The 22,663-nt window shown below is 44.9% G+C and overlaps 2 protein-coding genes across 5 annotated transcripts in view; one reads left to right on the plus strand and one right to left on the minus strand.

Moving 5' to 3' along the window:
- The first annotated feature begins 197 nt into the window (after positions 1-197).
- On the plus strand, positions 198-22,151 carry LOC144576368 (low molecular weight phosphotyrosine protein phosphatase-like). 2 transcript variants are annotated; one of them, XM_078360974.1, is made up of 3 exons: positions 198-467; positions 2,898-3,021; positions 4,120-7,654. In XM_078360974.1, exons 1-3 carry the CDS (start codon positions 435-437, stop codon positions 6,105-6,107), a joined length of 2,145 nt encoding a protein of 714 aa, XP_078217100.1. In that variant the 5' UTR covers positions 198-434; the 3' UTR covers positions 6,108-7,654. The 2 variants fall into 2 exon arrangements, with proteins under 2 accessions (XP_078217100.1, XP_035139821.2); XM_035283930.3 differs by lacking the exons at positions 2,898-3,021; positions 4,120-7,654 and adding an exon at positions 21,432-22,151.
- Positions 2,258-22,663, minus strand: part of LOC100391085 (uncharacterized) — a 41,172-nt gene continuing 20,766 nt past the window's right edge. For 2 of the 3 annotated variants that reach the window (XM_078361006.1, XM_054249853.2), the window contains exon 5: positions 13,389-14,105. The gene's annotated coding sequence lies outside the window, so the exon portion shown is untranslated. Of the gene's footprint in view, positions 4,171-13,388; positions 14,106-22,663 lie in introns of those variants that run through there. The other variant, XM_054249851.2, reaches the window with a different exon arrangement.

A 22,663-nucleotide genomic window follows, 5' to 3' on the forward strand; every position in this document is an offset into this window, starting at 1 on the left:
AAGAAAGAAAAAAAAAAAGAAGTTGCAATGGACATCTTAAAAAAAAAAAAAAGTCAAAGTAGTGGATAGACTCCGGAGAGCTCTGCGGAGTTGACGAAACTACATTACCCAGAGCAGAGATCGCTAAATGGCGGCGAAGTTGAGCCAATGAGAAACCAGGATAGGCGGACTTCCGCGCATGTGCAGGACGACAGAGCGGAACTTCCGGCGTTCTCCTCGCGGCGGTTTTCTTGGCTTCTCTCCTGTTTGTCGATCCCAACAGAACCTCCACAGCGGGGGTCGCGACTGAGACACGGTACAGAGAAGGCGCGAAAGTAAGTCTGAGGCTCGGCGACGCCACGCCCGGTGAGCTGTGTCAAGCCCGGGATAGGGACCGCTGTGTTCGAAGGCCCGCCCCGGTCGCCCGCCGCTCCCCGCCTGGTCGACAGAGCTCAATGGCGGCGTTCACAATGAGGGACCCGGCTCAGGTGAGTGCTGCGTCCTCGGGTCTCGCCCGCCCTCTCCCAACAAAAGTCCTAAAGCCCAGGAGGGGCGTCTGCTCACAGCCCTGCAGCCCAGGCCGCGGTGCCCGGGAAAGGAAGGCGCTTGTGGGTGGGGCCCGTTTATGACGCGCAGTGTGTAGGGAAACGTGACGGGCAGGGAGGGGCCCTGGCGCGTGCAGAGCTTGGGGTCGCAGCTAAGCCGGGGGGATTCGGGAGCCTGGGATCCATCTCGTGTCTGCAGGAACATAGAATGAGGCAGAATTGGCCGGGCGCGGCGGCTCACGCCTGTCATCCCAGCACTTTGGGAGGCCAAGGCGGGTGGATCACAAGGTCAAGAGATCGAGACCATCCTGATCAACATGGTGAAACCCCGTCTCCACTAAAAATACAAAAAATCAGCTGGGCATGGTGGCGAGTGCCTGTAATCCCAGCTACTCAGGAGGCTGAGGCAGGAGAATTGCCTGAGCCCAGGAGGCGGACATTGTGGTGAGCCGAGATCGCACCATTGCACTCCAGCCTGGGTAACAAGCGCGAAACTCCGTCTCAAAAAAAAAAAAAAAAAAAAAAAAAAGAATGAGGCCGAATTGCACCTGAGGAATTTGACCGTTCTGAGGAAACTGGCAGCCTTGGAGGGTTGTGAACAGATAGGGACACTGGGCTCGGATTTCCTAACGCTTTCCAAACGTTGCTCAGGGGAAGAGCAGGCTGCAGAGAGGTGGTAGTAGTTAGACACGGGAAGATTGAGTTCTTGTCCAAGCTCACACAGCTGGTAGAGTCAGCACTGAGGACTGAGGTGCAGAGATAGTGCAGGCAGCCCAGGCCACCTGGCTCCAAAAGTGGCTTTTTCCACTGAGCCTGTGGAACCTAGTGGTGGTTCCTGACTCTCGTGGCTTTTCTGTTTCTGTAGATTCCCATAACTGTAGAATCGCTTATGGAGCTTAACTGGGGAGTGGTGTTTGTGACTGGTCCTCAGTTCACCCATTATAGTCTCTGAACAAGTGGTGCTCTTGATCTGCTCTCCCACCACTTTTGGGTCCTGGGACGTTGAGCAGATACAAAGCCCAGTGTCCTAAGTCCAGGTCAGATTATATGAAGTTGTTGGCAGCTGGAGATGTAGAAGGTTGTCCAAGGCATAGTTATCAGTATATGCAAAGGTTTGGAGAGGAGGCTGAGATGGTTCAGGAACCGACAATTCTTTTCTTATTCAGTGAACAGAGGGGTAGAAGTCAGACCTGGAATAGTTCCCTGAGAAGTTGAGTATCTATCTATTCGTTACTTAATAGTAACAATAGGAGGTTTGGAGTGGAATAGGGAGGTGATCTGGCTTAGGTCTTTTAGGCTCCTGGTGGCTGCAGCATGGGAAACCGACTGATCTGGGGTAGTACTGAATGGTGTTAGAATTTGCCGGCCACTCTCTGGGCCCCATGTGCTGAGTAACCAGTGGGGAGATCAAGGAGATGCTCACGGCGTGAGGCAGGGAGTAAGCTGTGGCGGAGGGAGTGGCACTGTGAGAGAGGTGTGGTGGAGTGACGTGTATGCGGAGACAAGAATGTGAAGTGGTGGCCCCTTGGCATTCAGGACACAAGGGTGAAGTATGACCCTAGACTTCTGGTTGTGTTTGGGAGCAATGGCCTGCAGTCTTCCAGGAGAGTTTCTGTACAGGAGAGTGTGTGGATCCTTGCACGGCAGGCTCAGAGCTTAGATACTTGACCAGCTGCCTCTTATTAGTATGGGAGAACACAATGACGAATGGGATCATGCGGAGAGAGGGGGCATCAGTGTCACCAGGTCCAGTTTTATTCTTTCATATGAGAAGATGGAGAGGAAGATCAACAGGGATAGATGCAGCGGGGATGACTTTGGAATCCTAGGAAGATACTGATCATAGAATGAACTGTCCTCATCATGGAAAAGTTGTGTGACCTTTGAGGTTGTGGCTGTGGGAATACAGCTGTGTGAGACAGGTGTGGTTCAAAGAGTGATGTGCATGAGAAGAGAGAATAAACTGAGGACCTTGCGGGTGAACTGGAGTCATAGGGGTAAAGGGTGAGCCCATGTTACTTGTGTCTTGGAGGATGAATCTTGGCGACTTCAGGGATACTGCCTGACAAGACAAATGTCAGATCACTCACACCCTCTCTATGGCCACTTCTCCCTAACCGGTGTTTGTAACGAGAGGTATACCCTACCTGCCAGACCCAGAGCTTAGATAGCATCTATCTGTTCACGTGCCTATTGTTGTTATTCAGGGACTTGGTGTCAGTGGAACTGTGGGGAGAGAGTAGGCATCGATGGCACCGTGGCTGGTTATCTCCTCTGAGGTGGACAATAGGGTGACCCGGGGATGGATATTGGGGGTGAGAGGATAATGAACTCCAAGTCTGATCGTGGATTGAACTATTCCTGCAATGACAGCGTACGACCTTTGAGGATGTGGCCATTTATTTCTCCCAAGAAGAGTGGGAGCTCCTTGATGAAGCTCAGAGGTTCCTGTACTGCGATGTGATGCTGGAGAACTTTGCACATGTGACCTCCCTGGGTAAGGTCCTAGCATCCCTCCCAGTGTTCTGAATGGTCTCTGCCTTAGTTTTTGACCCCAGGGTTCTCTCTGTCTCAGGAGTCTTGCTGTCAGCCTCCTGGATCTTACCTTTCTTGTCGTCTCCCTGTGAGGATGACTGTGTACAGATCCACGGTACCTTCTGACCTCTTCCTCTAGCTGCCACTTCCTTATGTGCACCGATATCAGCCATTGCAGGCATTGTCATGGTTACTCCTTACATGAACTAGGGAGCTCTTTTTACAAGACCCTCCTTTGAGTGTTTTTTGTTTGTTTTGTGAGTGCTGGTTACTCCCCTGTCCTCTTTCCTGGAGACTTAAATTACTCATGTGTTATGTGGAAACACGGTGAGGGCTGCAGGGAGTGCCCTCGTCGCTTCACACAGTGAAAAGGCAAGGTGGTCTCAGAGGAGGCCTGGCCTTAGTGAGTGGCAGCCTTGGAAGGGCATGACCTCATGGTTGTATTAGAATCACATCAGGAACCTGCAGTGTGCCCGGCAGCATTTTGGTGCAAGTGCCACTGGCCATACCTCGTTTCTACTTCTACTTCCCTGTAGTTAATACTGTGCTGAATTGTCGTTTCATCATCACTTCCAGCGTTTGGCTACCTCCGCCCTCGTGGTCTCAGTGTGTCACTTGTTCCTCTCTACAGCTCACTGCTTTTCAGTGATCTTCAGTCTACACTCACTGTGTTATGAGGTATACACACAGCCTCAGATAGGCCTCTTTGATCACCAACTACCCGGTTTCATTGGATTTACCTAGGACTGGACGACAGCAGCCTACTTCGTAGCACAAACATGAATAGCAAAGTCCTCCTGAGGGCTTTGGCAGAGAGTGAGTTGGAGACCGTCTTCCTCCTCCTCCTGTGCTGTACCTCACTCTCCTGTCCTTCTTGTGATGAAATGACATCTCTATAGTCTCCAAAGCCCAGTACTTCAAAGCAGACTATTCCTCCTCAGTTCCCTTGTTCTCAGAACGGTTCTGTGCACTCAGTTCTTGTGTCTCACACTTTCTGTGATACATCTTTCCCCTTTCATCAAAGTCGCCATGCGTTTCATCAGTGTTTCTCTGCTTTCAGGTTATTGCCATGGGACACAGAATGAGGCCATAGCTTCTGAGCACACTGCATCTGTAGGAGGAAAGTTACAGGTCAGAACTTCTAAGGGGGACACACCCACCCAGAAAACTCACCTCAGTGCGGTTAAGATGTGTGCCCCAGTCTTGAAGGACATTTTGTCTGAGGCTGAGCACCAAACCACATCCCCTGTGCAAAAGTCATACTTGGGTGGCACAAGTGTGAGAGGCTTCTGTTTTAATGCTGACCTTCACCAGCACCAAAAGCATAACAATGAAGAAGAACCCTGGAAAAGGAATGTGGATGGGGCTACATTTGTGACAGGCTGCAGATTCCATATGTTGAATTATTTTACCTGTGGGGAGGACGTCCCACCCTCCACGGGCCTACTCCAACACCAAGCCACTCCTAGTGGTGAGGAGCCACACAGTAGCAGCAGCAAGCATATACGGGCATTTCATGGGGCAAAATGTTGTTACCAGTGGGGTGAATGTCAAAAAGCTTCAAGCCACACACACACACTTGTTCAGCCTCAGAGTGTCTGCTCTGAAGAAGGGCTTTATGAGTGTAGTAAATGTGAGAAAGCTTTCACCTGCAAGAACACACTTGTTCAGCACCAGCAAATTCACTCTGGACCAAAGACATTCGAGTGTAGTGAATGTGGGGAATCCTTTAGCAAAAAGTGCCACCTAGGCTTACCTAAGATAGTTCACACTGGAGAAGGGCCTTATGAATGCAGTGATCATGGGAAAGCCTTTATCCATACATCTGAATTCATCCACCACCAGAGACGTCACACCAGAGAAGTGCGTTATGAGTGTGGTGAATGTAGGAAATCCTTTAGCTGCAAATCTAACCTGATTGAACACCAGAGAGTTCACACAGGAGAAAGGCCTTATAAATGTGGTGAGTGCGGGAAATCCTTTAGACAAAGCTCTAACCTTTTCCGACACCAGAGAGTTCACTCTGGAGAAAGGCCTTATCAGTGCTTTGAATGTGGGAAATCCTTTAGACAAAGCTTCAATCTCATTCGACACAGAAGAGTTCACACTGGAGGGATGCCTTATCAGTGCAGTGATTGTGGGAAAGCTTTTAGCTGCAAATCAGAACTCATTCAACACCAGAGAATTCACAGTGGAGAAAGACCTTACGAGTGCAGCGAATGTGGGAAATCCTTTAGGCAGTTCTCTAACCTCATTCGACACCGCAGCATTCACACTGGTGATAGGCCTTATGAGTGCAGTGAATGTGAGAAATCATTTAGCCGCCAATTTATTCTGATTCAACACCAAAGAGTTCACACTGGAGAAAGGCCTTATAAATGTGGCAAGTGCGGGAAATCCTTTAGACAAAGCTCATGCCTTTTCCAACACCAGAGAGTTCACTCTGGAGAAAGGCCTTATCAGTGCTGCGAATGTGGGAAATTCTTTAGAGAGTTCTCTCACCTCATTCGACACCGCAGCATTCACACTGGTGATAGGCCTTATGAGTGCAGTGAATGTGAGAAATCATTTAGCCGCAAATATATCCTGATTCGGCACCAAAGAGTTCACACTGGAGAAAGGCCTTATGAATGCAGTGAATGTGGAAAATCCTTTACCTGCAAACCTGACCTCATTCAACACAGGAGAATTCATACTGGCACAAGACCTTACGAGTGTAGTGAATGTGGAAAGTCCTTTAGCCAAAGTGCTAGCCTCATTCAGCACCAGAGGGTTCACACTGGAGAAAGACCTTATGAGTGTAGTGAATGTGGGACATCCTTTAGCCAGAGCTCTAGCCTCATTCAGCACCAGAGAGGTCACACTGGAGAAAGACCTTATGAGTGTAGTGAATGTGGGAAACCCTTTACTCACAAATCTGACCTTATTCGGCACCAAAGAGTTCACACTGGAGAAAGGCCTTATGAATGCAGTGAATGTGGGAAATCCTTTAGCCGCAAATCTAACCTCATTCGACATCGGAAAGTTCACACTGAAGAAAGGCCTTAAATGTGAAGGGAAGGTGCTGTTTCTTTATTTGGTATAATAGCACTGGAGAGACTGGGAGCCATCCTCCTAAATTTAAACTTTGAGCAGCCACAATGGGCGATTCTTCATAAGCTTCGGGTATGTGGGAAGCTTTGAAGAGGTTCCTTGTTATTTATAATCTGTCCAGGGCCATAGCCTGATTTACGTCACTGCCCATTTCTGAGGCTGAAGCCATTTCATCTCTACCACCTGGCAGGTGCACACCATGTGCATGAGTCACTTCCCCACAGTGCTCAGAGAAATAAACCTCTGTGTTCTCCCATTTGCTTGGGGAAATTATTAATAGCCCAAGCATGCAGGAAGTCCTCATGGTCCTTTCTCTGACTTTAGAGTATAGACCTGTCCCATTTGTGGTCCAGAGGAATCAATCTGAGTTGCACTGTCAGCTTTCTAAGAAGGATTACTTTTTGTTTATTGAGACAGAGTTTCACTCTTGTCACCCAGGCTGGAGTACAATGGCGCGATCTCGGCTCACCGCAACCTCCGCCTCCTGGGTTCAGGCAATTCTCCTGCCTCAGCCTCCTGAGTAGCTGGGATTACAGGCACGTTCCACCATGCCCAGCTAATTTTCTGTATTTTTAGTAGAGACGGGGTTTCACCATGTTGACCAGGATGGTCTTGATCTCTTGACCTTGTAATCCACCCGCCTCGGCCTCCCAAAGTGCTGGGATTACAGGCTTCAGCCACCGCGCCCGGCCAGAAGGATTACTTTTTTTAGAGACATTGTTGGTCTCACATGATGCTTGTAATGAATATTTCCAGATTCTGATTCACCAGTTTGGAAACTGCTTGGCGCCCATTGCTCTGATTGGTGATCTTTTTAAAAAGGCCGGGCGCAGTGGCTTAGGCCTGTAATCCCAGCGCTTTGGGAGGCTGTGGCAGGCAGATCAACTGAGGCCCGGTCACCAGCCTGACCAATGTGGTGAAACCCATCTCTAATGAAAATACAGAAGTAGCCAGCATGGTAGAAGGCGCCTATAATCCCAGCTACTCGGGAGGCTGAGGCAGGAGAGTTGCTTGCACCCCGGAGGCAGAGGTTACAGTGAGCCACGACTGCGCCATTGCCCTGCAGCCTGGGTGACAACAGCGAAACTCTGTCTCAAAACAAAGGTTTTAAAAAATTTATGCACTTTTAATCTTGGGGTTTCTATTCATTGTGTTGAATGGCTTATCAGCAGAATAGTCATGTGAGCATGAAGGGGTGGATAGATTTTGTGGAGATCTCAAATTTTCTGTGCTCGTAAGGGACGATGTGATGGCAGAGTACAGGATTCTGTCCTGCATTGGTGTCATTGGCCTACTGCCCAAGGCCTCAAAGTCAAGACTGCCAGGCTTTGTGTTCCTGTATTGTGATCTGTTGCCATTTTTGTGAGGTCAGAGGTCACCGTGAAAAGGAGGCAGTTGGTCAAAACTCACATGCCGATCAGTAGTGGGATTGCACCTGTGAATAGCCACTGCAGTCCAGCCTTAGCAACATAGCGAGACCCCATCTCAAAAAGAAAAGAAAAGAGGTAGTTGTGACAATCCCCAGTGCTTCCGTGAACATAAATTTTGTTCAGTTGTTCACAGGAGATACCACATGATTCTTAGCATCACTGGGGGGAATCTGTTTCCCAGGCCCTGCAAAGGAGCCATGTGCCATGATGTATAAGTCAGTGTAGGCTGGTTCCACTTGTTTTCAGACTATAGGTGTAGAGGTGAAGTTCCAGGCACAACTGTAATTGGGACCAAAACTGGGCAAATGGGGAGTAGAGTAGACTGCAGTAAATTAGATGGAATGCCTCTTCTCAAAGTTCGTTACAAATTTTCCAATGATATGGCTGTGTGGGATTAGTGAGTACAGAAATTTTCAGGATCTCTGTAACTGTTTCTTATGGCTGAGATCATTGTCAGAAAACGGTCCATAACGGTTTTGTGGCTCCTTATATCCTCTCTGGGCTGTTCATCTCAAGGCCAGTGCTATGCAGGCAGGAGAATAAGAATAGAGAGAAGGATCATTCTGCAGTTCAGGGATGTGACTTTGTGACTCAGCCAACATTTTCCTATTAATTCAGGTGGCAACAGCCTTCAGTGCTTGCCAGAATTTTCTGCCCCTGAGGCACGGTTGCCTCTCTCAGCGCATGAGGAGACAGAGAGATGGTGGAGTCTGTATCAGGTTACCAACCTGACTTTCAGAAAAAGAAAGTGGAACATCTAGGCTCTTAATTTTGAACCACTTTTTAAAGCTTTGTGAAGTTAGTCTAATTTCTACAACTGACATACAACAAAGTACAGGTATCCAAAATGTACAGTTTTGGTAAAGCCATGAAACCATCATCACAACCATGAAAATGAATTTATCTGTCACCCATATATTTTCCTTGTATCCTTTTCTAATCTCTTTCTGCCTTCCCCAGCTCTTCCGGGATCAACTGATTTCCTTTACAGTAAATTAGTTGGCATTTTCTGGAATTTTAAATTTTATATATATACATACATACATACACACACACACAGACTTTTTTTCTTACTGGTTTTCTTCATGCTGTATAATTATTTTGAGATTCAACAATGATGAATATTTGTGTTGCTGAGTATCATGCTGTTCTGTGGATAAGTCACTGTTTATGTGTTCAGGGACATTTATGTTATTTACAGATTTTTGTATATTACAAATAAAGCGGCTATAACTACTTGCATTCAGTTCTTTATATGGACATGTTTTATTTTCTCTATGTTAATAACTCAAACTGTCATGTCTTAGTTACAACGTAGGTGAATATCTAACATTTTAAGAAATGCCAAACTGATCTAAATGGATGTTTCCTTTGCATTCCCACCAAGGGCATCTGAGAGTTCCAGTTCCTCTACATCCCTGCCAGAGCTTCATGTGGCCACTCTTTTTTATTTCAGCTCTTTTAATATATGAGTAGTGGTATCTCACTGTGATTTTCATTGCATTTTCCTAAAACTTCATTATGTTAAACATTTTTTAATGTTTTTAGTTGCCACCTGTGTACCTTTCGTAAAATATCTGTTCATATTTTTTCCCTGCTTTTTTTTTTTTTTTTTTTTTTTTTTTGAGACGGAGTTTCGCTCTTGTTACCCAGGCTGGAGTGCAATGGCGCGATCTCGGCTCACCACAACCTCCGCCTCCTGGGTTCAGGCAATTCTCCTGCCTCAGCCTCCCCAGTAGCTGGGATTACAGGCACGCGCCACCATGCCCAGCTAATTTTTGTATTTTTAGTAGAGACGGGGTTTCACCATGTTGACCAGGATGGTCTCGATCTCTTGACCTCATGATCTGCCGCCTCGGCCTCCCAAAGTGCTGCGATTATAGGCGTGAGCCACCGTGCCTGGCCTTCCCCTGCTTTTTTTTAGATGAGTTTATATTTTAAAAACAGTGCCAAATAACTATCTTTAGTAATAAAGACATGTTGGAATTTTCCTCATTATTCTATGATACAGTTTTTTGTTGTGTTTAACAAGTCTTTTTCTATCAGAGGAAATTTTTTCTTTTTCTTTTTTTTTTTTTTTTTTGACATTGGGTCTCACCCTGTTGCTCAGACAGAGTGTTGTGGTACTATCATGGCTCACTACAGCTTCAACATCCCAGGCTCAGGGGATTCTACTGCCTCAGCCTCCCAAGTAGCTGGGACTACAGCTGTGTGGCTAACTTTGCCTGGCTAATTGTTTTCGTACAGATGGGGTTTTCCCATTTTGTGCAGGCTGGTCTTGAACTCCTGGACTCGAGATCCTCCCGTGTTGGTCTCCCAAACTGCTGGGATTACAGATATGAGCCACCATGCTTGGCCCTCAATTTTGTTCTCATTTTGAGACAGAGTCTTGCTCTGTTGCCCAGTCTGGAGTGTAGTGGCGCAATCTCGGCTCACAGCAACCTCCGCCTCCCAGATTCAAGCCATTCTCATGCCTCAGCCTCCCAAGTAGCTGGGACTACAGGTGTACACCACCACACCCAACTCATTTTTGTATTTTTAGTACTGACAGGGTTTTGCTCTGTTGGCCGGGCTGGTCTCAAACGCCTTTGCCTCCAAAAGTGTTGGGATTACAGGTGTGAACTACCATGCCTCGCCCAAATTTTTAATTTTTTAAAATTATTATTATACTTCTGGGGTATATGTGCAGAATGTGCAGGTTTGTTACATAGGTGTACACGTGCCATGATGGTTTGCTGCATCCATTCCCTGTCGTCCACATTAGATATTTCTCGTAATGCTATCCCTCCCCAATTTTCTACCCCCTGCTATCCTGCCTCTGGTGTCCCACCCCCTGACAGGCCCTTGTGTGAGATGTTCATCTCCCTGTGTCCATGTGTTCTCATTATTTAATACCTACTATGAGTGAGAACATGATGTGTTTGGTTTTCTGTTCTGGTGTCAGTTTGCTGAGAATGATGGTTTCCAACTTTACCCATATCCCTTCAAAGGACATGAACATCCTTTTTGATGGCTGCATAGTGTTCCATGTTGTATATGTGCCACATTTTCTTTTTATCCAGTCTATCTTTGATGGGCATTTGGGTTGGTTCCCAGTCTTTGCTGTTGTAAACAGTGCCGCATGTGTGCACGTGCCTTTTTTTTTTTGAGACGGAGTTTCGCTCTTGTTACCCAGGCTGGAGTGCAATGGCGCGATCTCGGCTCATCGCAACCTCCGCCTCCTGGGATCAGGCAATTCTCCTGCCTCAGCCTCCTGAGTAGCTGGGATTACAGGCACGCGCCACCATGCCCAGCTAATTTTTGGTATTTTTAGTAGAGACGGGGTTTCACCATGTTGACCAGGATGGTCTCGATCTCTTGACCTCATGATCCACCTGCCTCGGCCTCCCAAAGTGCTGGGATTACAGGCTTGGGCCACCACGCCCAGCCTCATGTCTTTATAATAGAATGATTTATAATCCTTCGGGTATATACCCAGTAATGGGATTGCTGGGTCAAATGGAATTTCTATCTCTACATCCTTGAGGAATCACCACACTGTCTTCCACAATGGTTGAACTAATTTACACTTTCACCAACAGTGTACAATTGTTCCTATTTCTCCACATCCTCTCCAGCATCTGTTGTTGCCTGATTTTTTTAATGATCACCATGCTAACTAGTGTGAGATGCTATCTCAATGTGGTTTTGATTTGTTTCTCTAATGAGCAGTGATGAGCTTTTTTCATATGTTTGTTGACTGCATAAATGCCTTCTTTTAAAAAATGACTTTTCATATCCTTCGCTCAGTTTTTGATGGGGTTGTTTTTTTCCTGTAAATTTGTTTAAGTTCTTTGTAGATTCTGGATATTAGCCCTTTGTCAGATGGGTAGATTGCAAAAATTTTTTCCCATTCTGTTGGTTGCCAGTTCACTCTAATGATAGTTTGTTTTGCCTAGGTTTCCTTCTAGGCTTTTTATGGTGTTAGGTCTTATGTTTAAATCTTTAGCTTCGGTTAGTGGGTAGCGTTACTAGTTAGTAATTTTCTTTTAAAAATTCCTCACCACCCATGTAAGAATGTGTGGTGTGTGTGTGTGTGTGTGTGTGTGTGTGTATAGACAGGGTCTCCTAGGCTAGTTTCTAACTCCTGGCCTTAAGAATTTTTCCCACCTCTGCCTCCAATAGTGCTGAGATAACAGAGCATTAGCCTCCGCACCTGGTCTTTTTCACAGTCTTTTTGTGCATAATGTAATGCCCATATTCTCTATACATTTTTATTTTTAATCTGCATTAACATGTTCTCTGTCACTTTCTTTCTTTTTTTTTTTTTTTTTTTTTTTTTTTTTTGAGACGGAGTTTTGCTCTTGTTACCCAGACTGGAGTGCAATGGCGTGACCTCGGCTCACCGCAACCTCTGCCTCCTGGGTTCAAGCAATTCTCCTGCCTCAGCCTCCTGAGTAGCTGGGACTACAGGCGCGCGCCACCGTGCCCAGCTAATTTTTGTATTTTTAGTAGAGACGGGGTCTCACCTTGTTGACCAGGATGGTCTCGATCTCTTGACCTCGTGATCCAGCCGCCTCGGCTTCCCAAAGCGCTGGGATATTAGGCGTGTGCCACTGCGCCTGGCCAACTTTCTTAAATCTAAGCATTCGATAATGTATTAAATTAAAACTAGGTTTGTAGTCTTTGCCAGTTTCCTTAATGTAAATGCTCGTGTTATATTCTTTTTGGTTTTCTGTCTACCCTTACTTGGTGATTTTAGATAGGGCGTGGTTATAAAAGTCAGAACTATATACATAGAGGTCTATGTTCAGCCATACTTTTGGTTTTATTAAGCAAACGTTTACTGTGTGCCTACTTAGTGTTAGCATTTTATTAAAACTGCTTATTAAATCTTCCATCTTCCCTACGAGATTCTAAGCTTTGAGAAAACCAAGGCCTTTTTTCCTATTCACTGTGTGCCCAGTTCCTAGGAAGAGCATAGTATAAGAGGCTCCGACGAAACACTTATAAAAGCTATGTAAAGGAGGGAAGTAAGGAAGCCGAGTCCCAGCACTGGCGGTGAAGTGCGTCCTACAATTCTGGAAGGTTTGTCTGCACAAAGTGTGAAACAGGAGTTTTGGAGTGACCTGTGGGCAGCATGAACAAGAGCTCACTTTGGTAAAATTGTTCATGCCTTCTGTCAGCAGTACCACTCCTCAGCTAAGCATACAGTCGCACTGTTGCTTCCGGCCATCACTCCTCCCTCCTTTCTATGACCTCACCCATACTCACCCCCAACCCTCTTACCCGCCTCAGGCCATGGATCCACAAGGCCAAGGTCACCCTACTCTCCCAGCCCCAGCTGTGGTCAATTTCAAGCTGCCAAAATGATGTCACTGAACCTGGAGTTGGGAAGAGTTTCTGGTAACACACCTTTGTATTCTGTTTCCGATATACTGGTAGAGTATCCACAGATAATCAGAAGAATAAAGATGACAATAAAACGTAAAATGGCCGGGCGCGGTGGCTCAGGCCTGTAATCCCAGCACTTTGGGAGGCCGAGGCGGGTGGATCACGAGGTCAACAGATCAAGACCATCCTGGTCAACATGGTGAAACCCCGTTTCTACTAAAAATACAAAAAATTAGCTGGGCATGGTGGCGTGTGCCTGTAATCCCAGCTACTCAGGAGGCTGAGGCAGGAGAATTGCCTGAACCCAGGAGGCGGAGGTTGCCGTGAGCCGAGATCGCGCCATTGCACTCCAGCCTGGGTAACAAGAGCGAAACTCCGTCTCAAAAACAAACAAAAAAAAGTAAAATGATCAGGAAGTGGCAAGTTTTAAATATTTATTTTTTTAACAGCTTTATTGAGATGTAATTGACTTAAGTTGCACGGGTTTTTTATCCTTAACCTTAGAACGGATTGTTTATTTTTAAAATATATGGCTGGGTGCGGTAGGAGACTAAGCATACGCCAGTGGATTATCTGAGGTCAGGATTTCAAGATCAGCTTGACCAACATGGGGAAACCTCATCTCTATGAAAAATACAAAATAAGCCAGGTATGCTGGCACATGCCTGTAATCCCAGCTACTCAGGAGGCTAAGGCAGGAGAATCACTTGAACTCGGGAGGTCGAGGTTGTGGTGAGCTGATGACTTACCATCGCACTCCAGCCTGGGCAGCAAGAGAAAAACTCTGTCTCAAAGAAATAAAAATATGTACATATATATTTGTTTTTATACATCTTACGTCCCCAAAATGAAGTGTTTCTTCAAGTCCTTTTCAATTTATCCTTTGCAGCATAGGACATACTCTGCCTTTTCTAAGATAAATATTAGGACATATTCTGCCTATTTTCAAATATGTCCATAAATGGAAGACATTGTTATGAAACCTTGATGAACCCTGTCCCAATCTTCCACCGTTTATCTTTTCTTCACACAGGGTCTCACTCTGTCTCCCAGGTTGGAATGCAGTGGTGCATTTATTATTTATGGTCGTTCTTTTTTTTTTCATCACAAACTGTCAAGCAGTTCCTGGTGGTTCTTGTTTCATCTGTCCCTATGTGGATTTATAATCACAGATATTTTGTTAAAGGCATAAAGTCTTCAGATTGCATTTCTAAAATTTAAGGACCCTTTCCTAACTATAAGTTTAATATACAAAATAAAAATGTATATATGTACAAAATTATATTTTACATACAGTGCTGAATTTTATCAAGACAGATTGCTACAAGCATATTTAAGATTAATATGCTATGAGCATACACAATATATTCGATGTTTAGTAGGTGTGTCTTTGAGTTTATTAACCTCTATGTACTGCTTGCTTTTTTAATATTAATATGACATTGCTAAATTGCTTATCCATTAGAACGTCCCACATTCTTGATTTGGCTTATTAAATCTCTGATTCTGCTCAATGTGTTCACCGCCTACTCTGCCCCCCATTCCCCAGTATTTCCTGTATACTAGATGTTGATGAAATTAGTAATTAAGATCTCTTCCAAATGGACGGGTTTATGGTGGTGACAAACCTGGAAACAGTGTGTCTTTTGCTGTCACAACACGGGCAGCCTGGAAATAAACATTACAGGTACTGTATGTGCTGGCTGTGAGACAGATGTGCAGTGGTGACAGCACTTCCTAGCAAAATACACACACACCTGTGGCATACGCTGACAGATGTAGGAAGCTGACACTCCCCAGCACAGCCTGGAGCCATACATGTATGCCACATCCACCACAGAAGAGAGTATGAGAAACATGAAACACCCAGGCATGTGCAGAACACGCAGGGACCTGTGAGACAGGATGGAGACACGGAAACACCATAGCAGTCTCCACAGAGACTCGTGGGGCAGACGTGTGATAGGGACACCCAAAAACCTGATGTGTGGATCACAGACACAATTGCACTATCTCTGTGGGCCAATTGTGATGGGGCAGGCACAACCTGATATGGTAATACTACTGCCTACGCCCATCACTGCATACTGCATGATGCACTGGTGAGTCAGAGAACGGCTCATACCGCAGCACAACCTGGGAACGTACATGTGCGAGCAGGTTTCATCTAGGCAGGAGGACAGGATGTTCATGGGCTTTTTTTTTATTTTTGAGACGGAGTTTTGCTCTTGTTACCCAGGCTGGAGTGCAATGGAGCGATCTCAGCTCACTGCAACTTCTGCCTCCTCCTCCTGCCTCAGCCTCCTGAGTAGCTGGGATTACAGGCACGTGCCACCATGCCCAGCTAATTTTTATATCTTTAGTAGAGACGGGGTTTCACCATGTTGACCAGGATGGTCTTGATATCTTGACCTCGTGATCCACCTGCCTCGGCCTCCCAAAGTGCTGGGATTAGAGGCTTGAGCCACCGCGCCCGGCCGTTTATGGGCTTTATAAGAAGGGCTCAGCCCAGATTCAGCCAGTTTCAGAAGTAGCTGGTCAACTGCAGGTAGGAGAAGGAACACTCTTGGGACTTCGTCATTGTCAGTCATTGATTTTACGCAGGGGTGGGGAGGAGTAGTTGGGATTAAGGATATTTTTTAGAGGGATGTGTGGGGAAAGCCATGGGTACGGAGACATGGTGATGATCATATTGGACATTCTCAATTCTTCATCTTCCCTCCAGTGTCTGCAGTAGTGACTGATAACTGAGTGACAGTTCAGTATGGTGTGGAGGAAGCATCCTCTGGTGGTGTTTAGATGACAGGAATGAATGAATTGGACCCTGGAATTAATCATTGCATGTGGTTGTGACAGCGATTTGGGGGAGTGCCACCAGTGACCCTGTTGGAGGTGTTCAGGCAGTGGCAATGGTGACCATGAGAAGCAGGTTTGTGGGGAAGGACTTGAGGCTCCAGGCAGCAATGTCCCAGTGTGGTTACTTACATTCTGGGCTTAGCAGACTGGGCAGAGAGGAATCTGCCCAGAGTCTCCTTCCTTTCCATTCAGAGGAATAAAGGGAACAAGGCAAGCCAACCTAGTTCAATGTAGACCTCAGCTGCTTATGTGGGAAACACTCACCCATCCAAACCCAAAGAATAGACTTAGAGGCACGAACAGTGAAAGAGACTTTCAGTAACAGTCTTGCAAGATTGGGTGTCTGGCAGGCAGGCTCATCTGGGGCAGTAACAACAGGCAATTTATCACCCCCTTCTCTCCTCCCCCCCCCGCCCCCCCCCCCCGCAGATCTTCTCAGATGTCACGTAAGTTTCATTATCCCACTTAAAAGGTTAAATGCCAGTCCCCTTCCCTGCTTAAGTTTTGATTTCCCAATAACAAAACTTTCTTCCTTTTTATGGGCCGACCCCTCCTCTGCATTGTGTGTGCATGAGCCATGCAGTTTGTTACATTTGCAGGCTGGCTGCCAGTACTTACATTTATCTTGCCTTGAAAATGGGCTATTTAAAATATTTTCTCGGCGGGGTGTGGTGGTTCGCGCCTGTAATTCCAGCATTTTGGGAAGCCAAGGCAGGCGGATCACAAGGTCAGGAGATGGAGACCATCCTGGCCAACATGGCGAAACTGTGTCTCTACTAAAATACAAAAAAATTAGCTGGGCGTGGTGGCGCGTGCCTGTAGTCCCAGCTACTCGGGAGGCTGAGGCAGGGGAATAGCTTGAACCCGGGAGGCGGAAGTTGCAGTGAGCTGAGATCTGTGCCACTGCATTCTAGCCTGGCAACAGAGCAGCACTCCGTCTCGGAAAACAAAACAAACAGTGGTCCTGTATGAATGTTGCTTGCCCTCTCTGAACTGCAGATACATTAAGAGACAGGAATTATCATTCCTCTCTACTCTCCTTGGGGAAAAGGAGGAATAAGTAAATGAGGTAATCTTTTTTTTTTTTTTGAGACGGCGTTTTGCTCGTTACCCAGGCTGGAGTGTAATGGCACGATCTCAGCTTACCACAACCTCTGCCTCCTGGGTTCAGGCAATTCTCCTGCCTCAGCCTCCCGGGTAGCTGGGACTACAGGCACGCGCCACCATGCCCAGCTAATTTTTGTATTTTTTTTTTTTCTTTTGAGACAGTTTCGCTCTTGTTACCCAGACTGGAGTGCAATGGCGCGATTTTGGCTCACTGCTACCTCCGTCTTCTGGGTTCAAGCAATTCTCCTACCTCAACCTCCTGAGTAGCTGGGACTACAGGTGCGCACCACCATGCCCAGCTAATTTTGGTATTTTTAGTAGAGATGGGGTTTCACCTTGTTGACCAGGATGGTCTCGATCTCTTGACCCTGTGATCCACCCGCCTCTGCCTCCCAAAGTGCTGGGATTATAGGCATGAGCCACCGCACCCGGCAAATGAGGTAATCTTTAGGAAGCTGGTCAATATTAGCCCCACATGAAAATAGTAGTCCTGACTGTCAGCATCCGGGAAGTCTGCACAGTGCCCTCGGGGGCCTGAGAAGGCTCCTCCGAAGAGTCAAAATGAAATGGGGTCTGACACCAAGCACAGAGGGAATAGAAAGGTCGTGGGCTGGAGGTCCTTCAATCTCGGTTTGAATTCAGGATTTCCTATTTCTCTTCAAGAGTTTATAAGCAAGTGACACTCTCCTAGGGATGTTTACTCCAGTGCAAAATGGAGATAATGAGTGGACCCATCTAGGGGCCATTAAGATGATGTACAGAGTTGAGGTTTACAGGGTATGGGTCGGAGAGGGCTTCATGCACAGCCACTGTTTTGGTGGACAGCAGCTATTATTAGGGTTGTGATTGCCCTCAACTCATGAGGGGAGGAGAGATTTCCTTTTGGAATGGGGGCCGTTGGGGAGAGGGAGTTGGAGATATTTACAGCTCAGCCCCCATTTCCAAGAGCTGCTGGTCTCTCTCACCTACCCCATGTGCTTTGCCCATCATACGACTGGGCTCCTGTCCCAGCCAGGAGGTCCTACAGGGCCACAAGACCCAGAGATGTGAAAATATCCAAACTGAATCAGAGAGAGAGAGAAAAAAGACTACCAAAAAGTGCGTTCTGGAAAGATAAAAGTAAGCAAAATTGAGAAAAAGCAGTATCTGTTTAGACAATTCCAGAAAATTTTCAAAAATTAGTAAAAGGTGTAAAACTCTGCATATCTCATAGATAAGAAATATGAAGAAAACCACATGTATATCTATTTTACTTAGCAAGACTTCTAAGAAACAAAGCCAAAGACAAAATACTAAAGCTGGCCAGGGTTGAATACACTACTTTCAAAAGAGCAATAATTTGAGCTTACTCCTCAAACGATGGGAGGCAGATGGCAATGGAATGATGCCTTTGATGTGCTATGAATGAACACCATTCTCAACCTAGAATACTAAGCCCAGCATAAGTGTTCTTCAAAAATGAATGACAGGTAAACATATCTTCAGAGAGAGACAGAAAAAGCATCTATAGCCAGCAAATCTACACTAATAATAATAAAGGGAAGTCTTTGGGTAGAAAGAAGTACTGTGAGAGAGAAATACAGAATTGCGTGAAGGAATGAAGAACAACATAAACAGATAACAAAGATAAACCTAAGTAAATGTTAATTTAATGCTGCTTTTCACTGTTAATTTAATGCAGTCAGATTGGGAAGCTATACCCAGAAGGATGATGGTTCCTATTTTTCCAAATATAGAAATAACTTTTTCACCCAGATAGGACAAATGCTAAACTTGTATTCATACATTCTCCTACTGAATAATGAAGAATAAATTCTCCTTTGTGGAGACATGACGAGTTAAATAAAAGCACTCTATAGTAACCCTGGTACAATCACATGACACAAAGAGCAACTATGGGAAAGATTACCATCTCTTAAGTTGTGACATTTGTTAGAAAATGTGTAGGAAAGCATTAACCATGTAATGTGATACCAAAGCATCGTAAGAGTTTGGGTGCACAGTTGCCCCCAAAATGATCAGAGATTATTATTGTTAGAATAGGAGATAAAAAAAAAATGATGCTAAGGAGAAGTAGCAGAGGAGATTAACAGAAATCAAAATGTGTATATTAGATAAAGGTCCCTGAGGATAGAAGAAATAGAATCCATAAGGGAAAAATGCCGTGGGAAAAACATTGAATGGAAAACATTATGAATTGGAATCTCAGCTTCAACTGCCAATATCTATGCTGCAGAACTTCATTCAATCAAGAAAACTATGCAAAACATGTTGAGTTTACGTTCTAGTGAGGGGAACACAACTATCAACTGCACCCAGTAGTCACAGATGTACTAGAAACATCAAGAGCAGAGAGTGACAGGTGGAAGGAAACCTCAGAGAACATGGCATTTGCGTTTACCAGAATGGTGGGGAACCAGCCATGAAAATATCATAATGCTGAAACTAACATTTAAAACGCATGCTTTTGAAGATATCAGGCAATGTTAGAAGATTTTTACCTGCCATAACTATTTTAATCTTACTAACGCTGTGAAATAAGTGCCATTACTGTCACCATTTCTCAGATGAGGAGACTTGAGGCAGTGGAACTGGGATTTAAACCCAGGTAACATGACCAGAATCTACTATATTAACCACTGCAGTCAAGACAAGGTTTTATGGTGAATAGTTAAAAGACCCTGAGATAGGAAAGAAGTGGTTTAAAGAAAGAATTCACTTACTATGCCATATTGTGATACTGAAAACACACACACGCACATCTTTGAGCTTCTGAATAGTATCGAGTGTGTCTTATCTTGCCCATAGTAGATTCTCAGCCAAGGTTGTTGTTATTCACTACTTCTTACTACGTTACAAGTATACTTTTCAACTAGCACACACACTACATCCATTAGGTATCTTTGTATACCCAGTAGATAAAGTCTTTATATACAGTAGGTCTATTGAATACAATTGCAAGCTACTTGATATGGTTTGGTTCTGTGTCCCCAACCAGATCTCATTCTCATCTTGAATTGTGATTCCCACATGTTAAAGGAGGGACCTGTAATCCCATGTGTCAAAGGAGGAGGGGGACTGGCTGATGGGGGTGGTTTACCCCATGCTGTTCTCATGATAGTGAGTTCTCATAAGATTGGATTGTTTTATGTGCTTGGAACTTCCTACTTCGTTCCCTCCTGCCACCCTGTGAAAAAGGTACCTGCTTCCTCTTCTGCCATCATTGTAAGTTTTGTGAGGCCTCTCCAGCCATGCAGAACTGTGAGTCAATCAAATCTGTTTCCTTTATAAATTACCCAGTCTCGGGTAGTTCTTGATAGCAGTGTCAAAACAGACTAATACAATACTGCAATAAGAAACACACTCATTTGTACGTTAGTTTTTTTCACTGTAGAAACCTGTTTACTAATAGCTTTGTGGCAAAGGTTGTGTGTAATTCCTATATTCTTAAGATTTTTCTTTTTTTGTTTAATTATTTATTTTTTTCTTCTTCATATTTTTCTACCATGAATCTTCTAAGGTATACCAAGAACTCTGAATGTTTTGCTACATTTCTTAAATATGTAAGATTTGTCTCTGCAGTGAGTTCTTTCGTGTAGAATGAAGGATGCACTTCAACTGATAGACTTTCTACAATTATTAAATTATACGCCTGGCCTTCTCTCCTGTATAAGTTTATATATACTAAATAAGAAATTTATTTATTTATTTATTTATTTTGAGATGTCTCACTCTGTCACCAGGCTGGAGTGCAGTGGCATGATCTTGGCTCACTGCAACCTCCGCTTCCCAGGTTCAAGCCATTTCTCCTGCCTCAGCCTCCCAAGTAGCTGGGACTACAGGGGCACACTACCACGCCCAGCTGATTTTGTGTTTTTAGTTCCACCATGTTGACCAGGATGGTCTCAATCTCTTGACCTTGTGATCCACCCACCTCAGCCTCCCAAAGTGCTGGGATTACAGGCGTGAGCCACCGCGCCCGGCCAAATTGACATCTAATATTACAGTTGTACATGTATAGTGATTTTCTCCAGCATGGACTCACTTATGTCAGCTAAGATGTACGCTAGCTAACCGACCTCCCACATTTATTGCAATAATTGTTTTCTCTCTAGCATAAACCCTTTGATGGAGAATAACGTTTGTACTATTGTTAAAGTTCTGCCCATATTTACTGTATTTATAGCACTTTTCTCCACCACACATTTTCTGACATTTATCAGGAAGGACTTATGACTGAAGTTACAGCCAATACTGCATTCCTTTGGTTTCTCTCCTATAGGATGTCTTAAATGCTACGTGATTCATATTGTCCAAAGATTTTTATACCGTCTAATAGGGTTTTCTCTCCATGGCTGATTGAAAAATTTGAGCTTTTGCCAGAAGCTTTCTGACATTCATTACATTTATGTGGTTTATCTCCAGTATAAATCCTGCAGTGTACACTAAGATTTAAATGACAGCTGAAGGTCTTTCCATATTCAGTACATTTCTAGTATTTCTCTTGAAACAGACTACGCGCGGGAAGATGGCGGAGCCGGCAGCCAAGTCCGTGCTGTTTGTGTGTCTGGGTAACATTTGTCGATCACCCATTGCAGAAGCAGTTTTCAGGAAACTTGTAACTGATCAAAACATCTCAGAGAATTGGAGGGTAGACAGCGCGGCGACTTCCGGGTATGAGATAGGGAACCCCCCTGACTACCGAAGGCAGAACTGCATGAAGAGGCACGGCATTCCCATGAGCCACGTTGCCCGGCAGATTACCAAAGAAGATTTTGCCACATTTGATTATATACTATGTATGGATGAAAGCAATCTGAGAGATTTTAATAGAAAAAGTAATCAAGTTAAAACCTGCAAAGCTAAAATCGAACTACTTGGGAGCTATGATCCACAAAAACAACTTATTATTGAAGATCCTTATTATGGGAATGACTCTGACTTTGAGGCGGTGTACCAGCAGTGTGTCAGGTGCTGCAGAGCGTTCTTGGAGAAGGCCCACTGAGGCAGGTTCGTGCCCTGCTGCAGCCAGCCTGACTAGACCCCACCCTGAGGCCCTGCGTTTCCCAGTCAGTGTGTAATAATCTTCCAGAGCCCAAAGCCCCAGCTCTTTGTTCAGTTGACTTACTGTTTCTTACCTTAAAAAATAATTGTAGGTGGAAATCAGCTGTGATTGGCAGAGGAATAAATAAAACCCTTTGATTTAAAAAAAAAAAAAAAAAAAAAAAAGAAACAGTGATGACGTGTAACTGAAGGTTTCCCCACAGACTGTGTTTGCAGTGCTTCTATATGGTGATTTCTGATGTGCAGATTCACCATATAGTGATTCGTACTGGTGGATGGATTTCTTGCATTTTTGAGATTCTAATGATTTTTCTTCAAAATGAACATTCTGATGTTGAATAAAAAAATGAGAGGCTAGGCTGGGCATGGTGGCTCACACCTTTAATCCCACCACTTTGGGAGGCTGAGGTGAGGGGACCACGAGTTCAGGAGATGGAGACCATCCTGGCTAACACAGTGAAACCCCATCTCTACAAAAAAAATTAAAAAATAAAAGAGGCTAAAAGTCTTTACTAAAAGACTTTCATTTAGTCTTTATTAGAAGATTTACTGCACTGACACCGTTACGCTACAATGTGAAATCCATTGATGCTGAGCAAGTGTGAACTTTAGCTAAAGCCTTTTCCACATTCATTACATTCATAAGGTTTCTTTCCACTGACTTTTCTGACGGAGAATCAG

This window comes from Callithrix jacchus, chromosome 22, assembly GCF_049354715.1.
Source record: "Callithrix jacchus isolate 240 chromosome 22, calJac240_pri, whole genome shotgun sequence".
In the NCBI taxonomy this organism is placed as follows: domain Eukaryota; kingdom Metazoa; phylum Chordata; class Mammalia; order Primates; family Cebidae; genus Callithrix; species Callithrix jacchus.

Excerpts from the sequence above, each read along its gene's own strand:
- LOC144576368 (XM_078360974.1), top strand. The coding sequence starts at position 435 with ATGGCGGCGTTCACAATGAGGGACCCGGCTCAG. Across the intron at positions 468-2,897 it reads CAATGAGGGACCCGGCTCAG|CGTACGACCTTTGAGGATGT; the intron begins GTGAGTGCTGCG and ends CTGCAATGACAG. Across the intron at positions 3,022-4,119 it reads TGCACATGTGACCTCCCTGG|GTTATTGCCATGGGACACAG; the intron begins GTAAGGTCCTAG and ends CTCTGCTTTCAG.